Consider the following 17194-nt stretch of genomic DNA (forward strand, 5'->3'; position numbering starts at 1 on the left):
CCCCCCCCCCCTGACTTCTGCTCTCTCTCTCACCCATTCTCGCTCTCTCTCTCAAATAAATAAATAAAATCTTGGGGAAAAAATGTGAATCCTCCAAAGTTGTTCTTCTTTTTCAGAATTGTTCTGGCTATTTTGGGTCCCTTGAGTTTTCAAATGAATTTTAGGATTAGTTTATCAATTTCTGCAAAAAAATCAACTGAGGTTTTTATAGGGATTGCATTAAATCTTCAGATCAGTTTGGGGAGTATTGCCATCTTAACAATAGTTAGTCTTTTCATCTATGAGCATGGATGTCTTTCCGTTTATTTAGATCTTTACTATTCTTTCAACAATTTTTTTTTTTGCAATTTTCAGAGTTTAAGTCTTGCACTACTTCTGTTAAATTTATTTCTAAGTATTTAATTCTGTTTTATGCATTTTTAAGTGGAATTTTTCTTTTCATTTTTGGCTTGTTCATTGCTACTTTATAGAATGACAGTTGTTTTTGTATATTAATCTGGTATCTTGCAAACTTACTGAATTTATTAGTTCTATTAGTTTTTTAGTGTTTTCTGTATACAAGATCGTGTAATCTGCAAGTGGAGATAATTTCACTTCTTTCTAATCTGGACTATTTAATTTCATTTTCTTGTGCAATTGCTCTGGCTAGGACCAGCATCATGTTGAGCATCCATGGTGAGAGCAGACATCCTTATTTTGATTCTGATCTTAGGAACAGAGGGAAAACATCAGTCTTTGACCATTAAGTATGATGTTAGCTGTGGGGTTTTCTTGTAGCTGCTCTTTATCAGGCTGAGGAAGTTTCCTTCTATTCCTAGTTTGTTGAGTGTTTTTTTATCTTGAATTTTGTCAAATGCTTTTTCTTCCTCTATTGAGATGATCATGTGGTTCTTGTCCTTTATTAATAGGTGTATTATTACATTCATTGAATTTGGGGTAGCGTTTGTTTTTATCTCTTAATCAACTTCCCGTCTCCTCATTCTTCAGCCTTCAGAGGACTTTAAAGGAACCCATTAAATGACATATGGAATAGACGTGATGCAAGTCTTGGAAGGTGATGGCGGTCCTCCGTGAAATTTTTAATTTCCAGAATTTTATAGCTCATCAAAAGTACTGGTGATGGTTATCTAAGATCTTGTTGTTGTTTTGGTGGTGTCGAATGGTATGAATGTAAAACAAAATTTTAAGCATGCTTATGTAACCCAACTGTATAAATTCATAACATTACTTTGATAGCATATGTGAGACAGTTGTATATGGCAGGCACTGTTTTTGGAGGTGGGAAATTTTAACTGTGTCATTTATATACTTTTTAGGGATGATAACCCTTTTTTGCATAATAAAGTATGTAGCTGGTATTTCTGGCAATTGTAATCATTATCAATGTACTTTGTCTTTGAAAATATCTAGATACCCCCCATTTCTTTCAACATAACATGATTTGTTTCATATTATATATTTCTATCATGTCCCTATTTTATAATGTATGCTCACATTAATTGCAGTTTCCTTCTCTTGGACACATTTTTCTTTTCCATGTGAGTTCCTTCACTTGGTTGCATTGTCATTTTCATTTATGATGCATTTGCTAATTAATTTTTCTTCTTTGAATGCCTGCCCTTTTTGTTCCTGATTTTGTAGTTCAGTTCTATTTTTTATTTCAGCTTTATTTACTGGTGTTTCTTTCTCGCTTCTGTTGGCCTGTGACCTTCTATGACTGGTTTGTAATATTTATAGGTTTAGGAAATTGACAGTCCATCCTCTGCCATCAGAGATAATTAATATTTCCATGTTTCTTTGAAATGGTTTAGAAAATAGCTATTTTTGGTGATTAATAAATGCATTAGCATTCCAAATTTATAATGAGGTCTTGGATTATCAGAAGGCATCACTTATAGTCATACTTAAAGTTTTATTCATTTCTTATTCAGGTAAAATATACATAACATAAAATTTACTGTTTTAACCATTAGTAAGTATACAGTTCTGTAGTATTAAGTACATTCACATTGCTTTGCAACTTTAAAGTTTTTAAAGAGAAAATAATACCTATTTCTTAATCCTTCAGGTTTTCCCATTTCTCCCTTCATACTTCTTTTCTGTTGATCTACTTTCCTTTTCTTTCAGATGCTGAGGAGTTCCTGGCAGAAGATTTGCGGAATGAGAACCTCAGTGCTACTGCGAGGGACCACAGAGACCATATTCTACGGGGCTTCCAGCAAGTCAAAACTAGGTTTGTATAAACTGGGTCCATTTCGTGTCAGCTTTGAAACAATGCATAGTCAGTAAAATCTACTTTCATAGTGTATCAATTAACCAGGTAGGACACACTTATCATAGTTCTTTATACTTGACAGAGATTTAATAAATTTTTACTGAGTTGAATTGGAGGTAGGCAAGCATGGTTAGTGTAGCTAGCTTACCAAAATAAAAATATTTTCACAATAATGTATCTTATGATAACGAATCTGCTTTTAGCTTTAGATTGCTATGTTCATCTTTATTGAATGCTTTCGCAAAATGTGTGAAAAGCTAAACATTTATGCTTGTCCAAGTTACCAAAGGGAAGATGTTAGGCAGTTAGAGGTAAAACAGATTTTTGTCATAATTTTTGGTTCTGATTTTACTTCCATAACTTCTTCCCTAATAGAAAGTTTAAACCAGACTTATCCAGTTGATTCTTTGACCATATTGGAATGTTTTAGTCTCAGACTGGTTTGGAGTATCATACTCATTGACTTTTTAAAATAAGTGGTCCTGACCTAATTTGTGCCTTTTAGAATGTGAGCATCTGGCAGATACATATACTTGCTTGGGGGAGAAAAAAATAAAAATTTTCTTTTATAATATATTTGCTGGCCCCCTTTTGCTTGAAATATGGTAACTGAACGAGAACTGGGGACAAGTTGAGTGTTATTTTAAGCTTTCTCAACCCGATGGCAATGCGGTTCAGAATGTCTGAACCACGCACTCTTAGAAAAGAGAGAACATCTGTAAGGTTATGACTGGGACTTAATTTGTGTGACTGATCTGAGCATCTGCTTTAGAGACCGCACGGAAACTCCTTAGAAGCAGGGAATTTTATCCTTTGGAAGGGCACAGTCAGAACCTATTCCCTCCAGAAATGTGAGAGAACCTCACAAGATGCCCTGCTGGATCTTAATCGATCTTTCCTGCTGGCTAATTAAGCATCCCTTTTACTCAGCAACTGGGGACTGTGTAATTATCAGCCTGGGTTGCCCTGAATAATTGAAACAAACAGAATGCAGAAGATGGGCGCTTTTTGCAAAAGTGAGAATATCTATAATTTTTGGTGTGCTGGAAGAGTGTTTGAAACAAACTTCTCCATAATGTTACTTTATCAGTAGATAAGTTTAGGCTCACTTGTGTATCTGAAGGCTTCGTTAGTAACCCATAGAATTTTTTATTTTCACAAGTTGACCTTTATATTACAGGATTATTATAAGGATTGCCTGAGAAATAAAGGTAGCATTATTTGAAATTGTATGATAGGGAGAGGGATGCCCAAAATATAATTGTGTAATGGTGGTACTATTGGTATAAATTTGTGATAAGGAATGCAAAAAAAATGTTGCTGCATCTTTATGAGTAAATATACAAAGAGGAGGAGTTCTCTTCTCCCATATTTGTACCACAGTGTTTGGAAAGAGCTAAATTTCTATCTGAAATTGGTAATAAAAGGTGATTTTGTGGTAACTCATTGTTATCAGTTGCATATTACTTCTTAGTCCTCTTTAAATGCATACAGAAAGAAGCTGTATTTGTCATGGGGTGGAGAGTGTTCCTTTTTCTCAAAGAACTTGCTGTGTGGTTTGTGGGATAGACATTCAGGAAATAATCAGCAGGAGCTTTAGGAAACATCTGATGGGAGCTTTCTGTTCATTGATTTGTTGCAAGAAAGATGACACTTTATTTAGAATTTCATAATTATCAGATCACGGAGGAAATGAGGAGCCAGAAATTAGATACTGAACCAGAAAATGGAAAAATGAGGCTTTCCTTTGGCAAGCTGTTTGAAATCGCCTTACATCCACCCATTCAATCATCATCCGGTTAATGTAACCCTTGCTTTACTGAATGCTCTTCTTCAGCCATATTGCTCCTGTGGTCCTGTTAATGGCTGGTCAGCATTATATACTTTCTGTATTGATACTGAAAGCTTGTACAATACCAGCCACTTTTACTCTTGTTGTGTGGCATTGTATCTCATGCCAAAAAGCCAGGTGTGAAAAGAAATTTGGAAATCATCAAACCTGAGAGTTAAACGTATATGGCAAGTTGTCATGTGACATGAGAAGAACCACTGAAAGTCGTTTAAAAATTTGTATCTTTAGTCATGTTAAAGCAAGACTATTTTAGGGTTTGGTACATTTAGGGGGATAGGAACCTATCTAAAATTATGATTTGACACTTCAGGGCTTACTTGAAGGTGGGTAAGAAACCTCAAGCAGGAAATCTGAGAAAGCCACTCGATAGATATAAATACTTTGTGTATGCACACACACACACATATACAGATCCCCTCCCCACACACATACACACAACTTTCCACTCTTTGTTGTTTTCTTGCTTCATTTCCTCTGATTCTTTCCTCAAGTTGAGCTGCTTGAGAATGAAAAGGGTAGAGAGTAGTGAAAATAGCACTGCCTCTGATTCTTGGTAAACTCTAGAGGCTTGGCTCTAATTTTTATGGTGACTCAGAATTCAGTGGTGTTTGCCACGGCTATGGAATTGCCATAAGTCAAAGAATGTGACTCCATCACAGCTGTTATAATGTGCCATTTGCCACCTTTCTGTTGTCTAGCGTGACCGACCCCAGGAAATGAGAGCTGTGTCAAGAGTCATGGATGTCCTGAAAATGCTTATCTGTTTTTCAGTACAAGTAGCTTAGCTGTTCTCTTTCCTCCCAGACTTAAAAAACAAACAAACAAAAATCTTATCTGTATCTCTATCTACATACTAGGTTTTTTTTGGCTTCCATGTAGCACCAATGAGATAATGTATCCCATGTAAGACCAAAAAATAAAAAATAAAAAGATGGTAATTCCTGTGATTCCAAGGACGTAAAGCCTTTTTGTGGTATTCCACATCCTGAGCTGTGATATTCATTGTTCTTTTTCCAACTGCCTCATTTAAACCTTCTCCTTAAAAATCTAAAAGCTTTCACATTCTAAGTCCAAGTTTTCATTGAACACTTTAGAGAATGATTAGGATGAAAGCCAGGCACAGTCTCCTCCTGTTTTATTACGGTGGTCACTGCAGGATCAGCGCCAGATGTGGGACACCTGGAATGAAGCAGACAGGAGCTGCACTTAGATGCTTGATGGCAGCCTCATGTATTGGCAGAAACAGTCGAATATTTCTTAAAAGTTTGGTTCGGGGGAGGCCATCTGACAGCAAGAATATCTTGAGAGTGGGGGAAGTAATGAAGAAAATAGAATATTTTTATTACTGAGGTAGGGCTATATTCCTTCTGGATGGGCTGTTTTGGAACAACTAGTTGTTTACACTCACTGTTGGAAGTGAAGGCCAGCACCAATGGAAACAAACTTGGAGTATTGTTTCCTTCTGTGAAACGTAAAGGAGCTCCAAAAAGAGACAGGTAGATTGATAGCATACTGAAAGGGAAAGATATCAAGAAATAACTTTCTGTAACAGGATTATGGCACAAAACCCACAAAACCCAGGACGTCTAATGTACAGGCTAAAAGAGTATCTTGAACATGTCTTATTGTGGGTGACTAGTGCATAGCTCTGCACGAAACATGATACATTAATACAAATATCAGAAAAACAATTCAGTTTTCTTTGGGAACTTCAAGTTTTTCTTTCTAGCTTAACATGGATTTAAATTTAAAGCAAGATTTAGCTTAAAAATGTATCATCAGGGGCGCTTGGGTGGCTCAGTCGGTTAAGCATCCAACTCTTGATTTCAGCTCAGGTCGTGATCTCAGGGTCATGAGATTGAGCCCCACGTCGGGCTCTGTGTTCAGTGTGGCGTTTGCTTGAGACTCTCTCTCTCCCTCTCCCCCTCCCCCCACTCTTTCTCTTTCTAAAATAGAGAAATAAATCTTTAAAAAAATAATATTATCAGATATCTTTGTTTTATAGGAAGAGAGACGAAAACTTAGTCTGATACAACTCATGAAAGTAAGAGTTTCAAAATATGGGGCGCCTGGGTGGCGCAGTCGTTAAGCGTCTGCCGTCGGCTCAGGGCGTGATCCTAGCGTTCTGGGTTCAAGCCCCACATCAGGCTTCTCCGCTAGGAGGATGCTTCTTCCTCTCCCACTCCCCCGGCTTGTGTTCCCTCTCTCGCTGGCTGTCTCTCTCTGTCAAATAAATAATAAAATCTAAAAAAAAAAAAAAAAAGAGTTTCAAAATAATATACTGTAAATATAATTACCATTAATTACATAGAGGGTTTGACTTTTCATAAGTGCTGGTTATTGAACTTAAATACCCCAAAAGAAAACGCATTCAAATGAAGCATGCTTGAAAAGAACTAAGATATAATGGGCTATTAATTAATACATTTGCGTTACTTGTGAGTTTAGTTATTTGCTCATAACGTCTTTCTGTTATTTCATTTTGCTACCTACACTGCAGTTCCAGTGCCAACTCAGAAAAAGAAAGAGGAGGCCATACTTGTACAATCCATCTATGTTTCAATAGCTCTGAAAAGGCTCAAAAGTCATAGCAATAATTTGACCACATCTTGAAGGTTAATAATTCATTTCTTGGAACACCTGGGTGGCTCAGTTGGTTAAGCATCTGCCTTCGGCTCAGGTCATGATCTCAGGGTCCTGGGATCGAGTCCCATGTCGGGCTCCTTGCTCGGTGGGGAGCCTGCTTCTCCCTCTGCCTGCCGTTCCCCCTGCTTGTGCTCTCTCTCTCTCTCTCTCTCTTTCTCTCTCTTTCTCTGACAAATAAATAAAATCTTCAAAAAATAATTCATTTCTTCCTTTCTCAGTCCTATCCCTGCTTTCCATCCTTAAACCAAGAAAGAAAACAACCCACAACAAATTTAGGGATATCAAATGATCAACTATATGCCAAATTCCTGTACGAGTGTGCTGTTATTCAATGAATCTATGCCGAGATTTCACAACTGTGTTAAAAGATTTTGGGGGATATACGTATCTGGCAGTGAGGGGTTATATTTAGTGTTCTTTGAGTCTGAAATGCTCTGCAGGTGAGACTGATATGATATTATCCACTTCTGGTCTCTTGGCTTAAGCTGGAAAGGAAGATCATCTTATCATGTGTTGTTTCCTAGCAAGTCTTCTGCTCCTCCCAACCAGCCTTGAAATGTATAACTTGCCTTTTAATGTTATGATGATGATTATCACTTGCAAGGCTATCTTGGGTTTGGTACCAGATCTAAGATTAAATTGATCCATTTTTTTTCTTTTACACTGGGTTATTGTGCTGATATTAGTGGGCAGAAGCCTCTCCCTTTGGGCATCCTATAAAATATTTTATGTAAGTAACTCTGATATATAATAATATTTTAGTATTTTTTCATGCTAAGTAGTAAGTAGGGTTTTTAAAAAGGCATTTAAGGGGCGCCTGGGTGGCACAGCGGTTAAGCGTCTGCCTTCGGCTCAGGGCGTGATCCCGGCGTTATGGGATCAAGCCCCCACATCAGGCTCCTCCGCTATGAGCCTGCTTCTTCCTCTCCCACCCCCTGCTTGTGTTCCCTCTCTCGCTGGCTGTCTCTATCTATGTCAAATAAATAAATAAAATCTTAAAAAAAATAAAAAATAAAAAGGCATTTAAAAAAGCATGGATGAATACATTTTATTAAAAATTCCAAGTACTGATCTCTTTGAACAGAATAATATGGTCTATCAAGAGTGAAAGGAATTTTGAAATGTGACCTAGGAGGCAGGCAAGTGACTGAGCTTGCACCGTTCAGGTTGGACTAATCCACTAGAACGGGAAGCTGAGCACACTCTTTAGCCATGTAGTTAGGTCGCTGAAATTTGCTTTACTCCTGTTAGAATTACAGCCATTGTTATCGCTTGTGCGCCTTCCTATTATCTACTCAATATGGATTTGTCCTGAAAGGTCTCAGAAAATCCTGTGTCAATTTTTTAATGCAGGAAGCTTGTCTATTTGTCTATAAATGAGGTTCTTAATTCTTGCCTTGTGTGAAAAGATCATTTATATGAAATCACTGTCTTCATTTTACCACTATTGCTTTGGCCTTGATTTTAAGTTTCATTTTATCTTGAGCTAGTCTTTTATTCCAGCATTGCACTATTTCCTCGGCTTATAGAAAGCCACTGGAAAAAAAAAAATGCCTTCCAGTATTCATCTATTTGTGGATTTCCAGGGACCTTGTGGTGTGGAGCCTTCCTGATTGTGGTTTTCTCTAATTTTCTTGTTTTCTCTTATTTCGGATATAGACCCACCCTGTATCCTCTTCATGAAACTAGAGCAAAGGGGAGAGAAATACAAGAGCACTAGGTCAGCTGTCAGGAGCCAGACTCTTTGTTCTAATGTTATTTCTATAACGCTGACTGATTCAATTGAAGATTCTTCTAATGATGATCTTAGGTTTTCTTTTGAAGTTGCCTCTCCCAACATGTTTGGAATTATTTTTTTGTCTAAATGTGGCAAAAATAAAAACATTACCAACCAAAGTTTGACACCTCTATTTGATTTATTTTATGGTGTTGCTATGATATTTTTTTAATTTGGAAAATGATGCAGGAAATTTCATTTCCTTGGGATTTTATTTTATTTCATGATTCTGTTGAAAATGAGTTGGGCCCAAAGTAGGTTTTTATAATCGCACCATGTGAATCATTTCTTCTTTGGAAGCCGGATCTTCTCCCCCACTGTGTAGCCTCATCTAGTCTCCCCGAAGTGCAGTGCTAGCAGGGTTGATAATGAAATGCGGTCCTACTTATCACGCTCAGCAAAGGGCTCAGAGAAGACAGGGGAAAAAATCAATCCCACAGGACCTTCTCAAGTGCTAGATATCCATATTTAACCCCCATGCATTTAAAATGGAAATGAGATGTCTTAGGGTTTTAGTTTTTGATTTACACAAGATGTCACCGCCTCCTTGGCAGTGGGAGTATTTTACAGACCAACTGCTGACCTGTTTGGGAAGATCTCAGCCTATCGCCCCAGGTCCAATGTAGTTTCTTCATATTTCTTTCAAAACTCTCAGCAGTGCTTTGCAATAGCTTTGATTCTTCAGGCTTCAAAGGATGCCCCTTCCAGGGCCAATCCTCTGAAAGAGAAAAAAAAGAAAGGAAGATCAGTGTAGGGGAACAAACAGCTCATAAAGGACGGCAGCTCTCCCTGTGGCAGCTCATACTGTAGTCAATTATTAGGTAGTTTACAAGTCAGTAATACCACGGGTTTGCAAAGCCAAGAAAACTCCAATTTGATGTTAGTGCTTTGTTGCCAAATTTATTCCTGGAGTGACCTCATCTTCAAAAGTCAGGCTTCAGATTGTTGTAGTGTAGATTCAATGTGGCTTATATAAGATGCATTATTATTTAATGCTCACACTCAAGCTCCCTCTTGAGTTCATGAGCCCTGTTGAGGTTCTCATTATAATTTACAGAAAACTCTATGTCCACATAATCTCCAGTTAGCTATTTCACTAAGTTACATTAGTGAGTGTCTCTCTCATTTGTGAATTCTGCCATAACCCAAAAGGTCTGTTTTGCAGTTTGGTAACTGACACATTTTACCATGTCTATCAAGTGTCCTTGTGCCTTCATTGGTGAGAGAACTGGGATATAAGAAATTACTCAAAGTAATAGAATTAATAAAAGATTATGATTTAGAATTTGTAATTGGTGGCTTAGTTCACTTAACTAAGCCATTACAAAAAAGGAATTGGCATCTTTCAAAAGATGATTGGTTTAAAAGAACTGTAACAAATACTGAAGTTTAGTCAATTATGTATGCATACTAAAATGGTTATGGTGTATACTAATGTCTAATGTATACTAATTAATTTTGAAGTGCATCAAAGAAAGATGGATGGATGGGTGGATGGATGGATGGAAGGATGGATGGATGGATATGTGACAAAGCAAATATAACCAAATGTGAATCACAGAGGCTAGGCTGTAGGTATATATGGAGTTCTTTCAATTTTTATGCACATTAGAAAATTTTCATAATATAATGTTGCAAAAAAATATTTTTTGTTTGACGTTGCATTTTAGAAACCATGGTTTTCATTCACTGTGGTTTCAGAAAACCATAGACTTCCTCAATTTGGAAATGTACTAAACATATCTGGGGTTTTTAGGGACAGTGATTTTCTAGGAATAACCTTATTATTTTTGTTACTTTAAGTGAACTAAAGGATAGTCCTCCAGTTTTTTATTCCTGATATAAGTAGCTAACTTTTATACTTCTTTAAAACTTCTAGGCCAGCAATTATGGAGTGCTGAAATTCAATTCAAACATTCTGCCCAGGAGATCCTGAAATTTTGATTTTTTTTAAGGAAAGGCAATTTCTGACTTTTCTCATAAATTTGATAAAAGGAAAGCTAATATGAGATTGGTAGTCCAGTAGGAAATGGAACTCAATTTTACATTTTTAAAATCACTTTATGGTATTAAAAATGACAGAGGTTAGAAACAAAGCTCTTATTCTTTTATTGAACTAGAATTGAAAGTGGCAGAAAATCATTTTGGCCCTAGTGCAGTAAATGTTATCACTAAAACATGTTCAGGGGATATTAGGATAGTCTCTCAAGCACTGGAGACAAAAGTTCACAGAACAAGAACTGATTTTTCTGTCCTTATCTTGAAATTATTAGATGTACAGGAGATGAAAGTATCTTAGCTCTAAGAGGACAGGGGATGGAGTATGTGTTGAAAATGATAATGTCTCCATTCTGGAGAGAGGTGAAATGGAGAGTGCATGGTGGAATGGGTGTCTCAGCAGTGACAGGCATGATGGAGAGAGTCCACAGGGATGGGCAGCCAGCACCTGAACCAACCCCAGAACTGGAGAATCCAGAACCAGAAATAATTATACTTGTGCAAAATTGTGAGCTGATGATGAAATGAAAAGCCAGCGGTTCTATTCATTAAAAGGAGAACTGTTTGAAGATTTTATTTAACAGGAAGATTAAACTGGAGCTGTCAGCAGCTACTTTATTTTGAGATCCCGATAGGAGAGAAATTTTAAGTCCGTGTGGGAAAAACCAATCATTTTTGAGTGTGCAGTGTGATTATTCTTTAGAATTTTGTGTAAATGGAGCAGGTTGGTAGGCATATGTTTGCTGATTCTACAATGATTAAAATTCAGAATAAGTAAGGCTCTTGTGAAATTGAGTTTTCAGGTTCCAGCCAGTGTTCTATACTGCCATATGGCATAACTAGAATTAATTGCTGTTCCCAGTCTCTTATTCTTTTACTGAATATCTAGGTGCCCTGTTTGAAATATTAGAGGTTCCACAGAAGTATTTAATCACATGAGATAGATGTTTGACATGTTCACGAAAGCAGTGTGTGTAGCTAATAGCTGCTTGGGAGAAAAAGCCCTTTGTGAGGTTTTCTACCCCCTCCCTACCTTTTTATTAGAAAAATGCATGGATAGGGGAATTAGCAAGGAAGACAGGACAGATTTTCAGGACTTTTTAGGTCAGTGCAAAATAGAAAAGGTAAAGCAAGGAATCTTTCTGCTAGAGTCTTCAGCTCCTTGATAATCCAAGTGTGGCCCATGGACCAGCAACATCAGCATCAGCTGGAAGCTTGTTAGAAATGTAAAATCTCAGGTTCCACTGAATCAGAATCTCCATTTCGATACAATCCCAAGGTTATTTGAATGCATATTCACAGTTGAGAAGCAGACTTTTCATTTCATTTCAAATTCAGTTTCTTGGAACTCAGAATACATATTTCCAGAGATTATTAACTCTTTAAAAGCATGGATGATCTTATATTAATTAAATAAAAAAAAAGGTCTATCATGATGCTGGCATGTGGTATGAGCTCCATAATGTGAGTTGAATGAATGGGGGCAGGGGGACTGTTATAACCAAAAACTGTGTTTTTAGGTCCTAGGCTAAAACTTAAAACAAGAGACACTCTTTATTAGGACATTTACTATTTAGTGGCCAGCCCCACGTGTTCTTCTCCAAAGATAGGATGCCTTTTTTTAACTGAGTGTTAGGGGGTACAAGACCTTTGCAGACATGGTGCCCTTCTCTTCATGTATCTACTATGATAACATCTCTCTAACATTCTGTGAGAAAAGGTGACCAGAGCGCTGACCTACCCTGGCATTCCACGGGAGCACGGATGCCAATCATTCCCGCCATCTCTGTAAGCTGTCAGCAGACCTCTGCTTCTGGTCATCCTCCTTTCTACTCGGTTTGGCATGTCCTTGTCTCTGCCATTTCTTGTCTCTTCTGATGATTTCTCCTCTAGCCCTTTCCCCTGTTCCTAGGGTCCATGTCTTGTTATCATCAAATTCCACTGCATCCTGAACCACATTGCTCCATCCCTGCCTTAGTAAAAAACACAGCTCTTCTGCAGGGCACTGCTTTGCTTGCAGTCATCTTAAATAGAATTTGCTTACTTTCCGGAAGTGCTCTTGGCATTCTTCAAGCTCCTTGCTGCCACTTCTAGACTTTTCCCATTCAATCTTGTCCCAACCTCTCCCCTTTTGAGATGTGTCTACATGGCTTTACAATTCTCCGCCCCTGTCATCTTTTTTTTTTTAAGATTTTATTTATTTATTTGAGATAGAGTGAGAGAGAGAGAGAGCACGAGCTGGGGAACACAGGGAAAGGGAGAAGCAGGCTTCCCACTGGGCTCCCTGAGATCTCACAGTTATCATCTTCCCTCCTTTGTTATCACTACCCCCTAGGACTCTCTCTTTCTTAAATTTAACTTCCCCCCCCATTACAACTCTCTTTCATCATAGAAATATGCTCAAATCTCTCCTAATATATATATTTTTAGATTTTATTTATTTGAGAGAGAGAGCATGAGTGGGGGAGGAGAGGAGGGAGAGGGACAAGCAGACTCCACAGTGAGCGTGGAGCCCAATGTGGGGCTCGATCCCACGACCATGAGATCATGACGTGAACCAAAATCAAGAGTCACTCGCTTAACCAACTGAGCCACTCAGGCACCCCAAATCTCTCCTAATATTAAGAAAAACATTGTATCCTACACAGTGATTCCCTTTCCAGCTACTATTTCGTAGATTTTTTTACAGACAGAAGCCTAGTTTCTCCTTCTCTGGTCACTCCTCCTTCCTCTATGATCTAGCCTCTACTCCTATAAAGTTACTCTTGCCAAAGTACCAGTAACTCTCTAATTGCCACAGCCAGGGGACACTGTTCACTTACTCAGTCTCTCTGTAGCATCTGACACTGTTGATAGCTTCCTTTTCCTCAAAAGCTAAAAAAAAAAAAAAAAAAAGCAACTTTCCTTCTGTTCGTTCTCACGATAATAGTCTCTCTTGGTTTTCCTTCTTCCTTGCATTTACACACTCTTTTTTTTCCCCCAAGCTCATTCTTGAGCTCATTTTTCTGCCCTGTGCCCTTTACGTTGCCCTCAGGCTTGCCTCTGTCCTCACCCCATTCTTCTTGGGCAGTTGCACCCGTGTCCACAGCTCCACAACTTCCTCTCCAGCTCTCCAGCTCAGCTGCAGCTCTCTGGGCAAGGCTTCACACTACGTATGGGATAGCCCCTTTTGGGTGTCTTAGAGATCTCCAAGTTCACAAAGCTGGGGCAGACCCTGCTGGATGCCTACCCAGCAGGCACCCTCCATTCTTCCTTGACAACAGAACCCTACCAGCCTAGGGATGAGTCATGATATGAAAGCCATGACAGACTTCTGATAGCCTTTCACAGGACAGTCTTACGCTCGGGAGATGGCAGTACATTGAATGCAGTAGCCACCTTAAGATATGACTCTGTTCTAAGGTGTTAGAGCAGAAATACTGCAAGAGCCTAGGTCCTTCATGCCAGTGTTGGGCCCCTGCATCAACCCTGGAATCACCTGTCTCCAGACTTTCTGTTTTGAAGGAAAAATAAACTTCTATTTATTTAAGCCCATGTCAGTTGGGTGTTCTGTTACCTGTAGTCAGAAAAATCCTGACTGAGGCATCTAGATGAACTTATTATTTTATATTCTGCTCACCCCTAATGCCTAATTCTGCTTTCTCTAGGCCGAGGCCCCCAAGGCAGAATCCTCTAACTTTGCTCCCCAAGCCATCAACAAGCCTATTGATTCTTTATCCTAAATCTGTCTTCTTTCCCTTTGTCACTGGCTAAACTTCAGCCTCCATAAAGTCTTGCTTGGAGCATTGCAAAATTCTCCTTTCTGGTTCTCTGTCTCAACGTTCTCCCTGTTTCAGTTTATTCTGCTCCTCCATTCCGTTGAAAAGACAAACTTAATAAATAAATAAATAAATAAATAAATAAATAAATAAATAATTTAATCATGCATGCTGTAGAACATTTATTGATGTGGAACGATAAGATATAAGTGAAAAAGTAAGTTAAATATCTATGTGAAACCTCAGAGAAAAATGTCTGAAAAAAACCCCCACCCAAATGTTAGTGTGCATGTGTGTGTGTTTTTAAGTTAATGTATTTAAGTAATCTCTACACTCAACGTGGGGCTTGAACCCAGATCAAGAGCCACATGCTCTTCCCGTTGGGCCAGCCAGGCTCCTGCCCCTACCAAGGTGTTAATGATGGTAATCTCTGGCAAGTGGAATTTGAGTGATTTTTTATTTCTCCTTTTTGATTATTTGTATTTTCCAACTCTGTATGAGTATGTATTTAATCCTAAGTCATTGAGATCAGAGCCTTTCCTGTTTTAAAAGGGAGAGAGCTTTAATAGCCAAAGAGTATTTGGTTTCCAGGTGGGAAAGGAGTTGGAACTGAGGAGGAAGGAGATGTAGAAAGAGGAAATTAGGCTTTAATTGTGTAGTGAAGCCTTGGGTCACTCCTGCACAAAAAAGTAGCTGTATGTGGAGGTGCTTTACTCTGTGCCAAACACACACACACACCCATAAATGCACATGAAAGTAAAATTATTTTTGAGTCATATGAAATACAGCAGTCCTCTGAGTGATTAATGATGATTTTGCTAAAATATGTTTTTTTTTTAAATAAAGGAAGTTCATTCTCAAGGTCTTCATTAGATGAGATATCACTGACTGTGAACAACTTTCATTTCTTAGATAGTATCCCTTTGAGCTGCACTGAACTGACACAGGATGAATCCTTCATTAGAAAAGGGTTATCTACATTCTGTGCGACTATCTAGTAAAACATTTGTGTTTGTGGATCTCGTTTCCCAAAGTGATGGTGCTTGAGTAAACCATTCACTTCCTCCTTCTCAAAACATCAGTCACCATGATTGATTTTTATATTGGTCATAAAGAGAACTGGAATCACCTAAGAGCAGGGTGAGGATTACAAACCGGAAGAAGTTAATTTACTTCACGAACACGTATTGGCTATTTGTTTCCTCTTTGTTGGGCACAATGCCAGGCAATCAAGATAATGTCACATATTGCATATCCCAGTTTTTCAAGAAGTTATCGGGCCAGTGAGTGGCCAGACTCATGACCAGAGCCGGCATGGAGACCACTGCTCACAGACACCGTCTCTAGAAGGTCTGAAATGTCTGGTTCCCGTTTGCTGCGTACCTTTTCACCATTTAGAAATGTAGTTAGGCTCATCACCTTCTTTTAAAATATAAATTCACCTGAGGGTTGGGAGACTTTTGAGTGTACACATTAGCTGTGTTTAATGGTCTTCTTCTAACTTTTGGTTAAGGTGACTGTGCAGAGGAAATTTGGTGGCCAGTGACTTGTGGAACCTCTATTATGGGCAATGAACAGTGCTCGGTCACTGAAGGTTATCAAAGCATCAGAGGATCCTTTTCCATGAGAAGAATGAGGGCTTCAAAGACTCTCACTTCTCCAATTTAAGAATGATAGAGCCAACATTCACCACACACGTACTATATGCCAGGCCCATTGTCAAGGGCTTTACACACACACATTGTCTCATTTAATCCATGCGTGTGAGATGGATACCAAATCATTCCCATTTATCAGATGAGAAAACTGCAGTTCAGAGAAGTAACCAATTTGCTCAAGGTTACACAAGTGTTAGGTTCTGGAATTTGGATTTGGACCCAGGCAGTATGACTATTATGCCAGCACTCTTTTGAGGCTCAATTTCTTCATAAAAGGTGAATAATGTCACTTAATTCATTCGACAAATGTTTATTGAGCAAATACTATGTGCAAAGCATTTTCCTGGTGAATATGACACAGGTTCCAGTCCTCTCGTAACTTATTTTTGAGCAGGATAAACCAAATAATTACACAATACATCCACCTTGTAGGATTGTTGTTATGCATATAAAAGTGCCTAATATAATCCATGTTACATAATTAGGTACCCCCCAAAATATTCCCAAGAAATTACAACCCAATGAGAAAGATCAAAAAAGCATGCACATATAACTATATCTCAAGATATATTGTGGCTAAAGCTTTAAGAGAGGTACACATAGGCTGTGCTGTGAAATCCCAGAGAAAGAAGTCACTTCTGGCTGGTGGGTTATGATAAGCCTTCAGGGCTGTGAGATGGCATCATGGCTTGGCTATGGGTTGAAAGGGATGAGTTTTTGGTGAGATACATTGCACCAAAAATAGCAGGTACAAAGACACAGAGAAGATAAAGTTCAGCCATATTTGGGAACCAAAGGGCAGTTCAGTTTATTATGTGTAAGGGAATAATGGGAGAAATAAGCTGAAAAAGATAGGATGGAACCCAATTATGGAAATGAGAGTTTTGGCTGAATTTTGGAGGAGGGATAGGTAATTTGGGAGAGGAAAGCACAGGACAGGGGTGTGTAAGCTGATGCTTTAGTAGGGAGCTGTGGATAACACTTGAATCCTTGGCACCTGGGCAATCCTTGGCCACTGGGAGGTGGGAGATGGTTGCAAAGGCAGAGAGGGTAAGAATGTCAAAGTTTGCCTATGCCCAGAGAAGGAAGACATATCATTTCTCCCTCTCATTATCTTTTGCTTTGAGGACACCAACTTCATGTTTATATCTGTTATTCTATAGCTGACATTGGCTTGTTGTGGGCATAATAAGCTTTTGTGGATAGCCAGGTAACTAACCACTCTCAGAA

The 17194-nt window shown here is 38.5% G+C and overlaps 1 protein-coding gene across 1 annotated transcript in view; it reads left to right on the forward strand.

The window, feature by feature from the left end:
• The window catches only part of SKAP1 (src kinase associated phosphoprotein 1), a 245895-nt gene that overhangs the window by 1631 nt on the left and 227070 nt on the right, over positions 1-17194 (forward strand). The window contains exon 2 of the mRNA XM_034640668.1: positions 2069-2233. Coding sequence (XP_034496559.1) covers positions 2069-2233 — 165 coding nt within the window. The remainder of the gene's footprint in view (positions 1-2068; positions 2234-17194) is intronic.

This window comes from Ailuropoda melanoleuca, chromosome 13 (genome assembly GCF_002007445.2).
Source record: "Ailuropoda melanoleuca isolate Jingjing chromosome 13, ASM200744v2, whole genome shotgun sequence".
Lineage (NCBI taxonomy): Eukaryota > Metazoa > Chordata > Mammalia > Carnivora > Ursidae > Ailuropoda > Ailuropoda melanoleuca.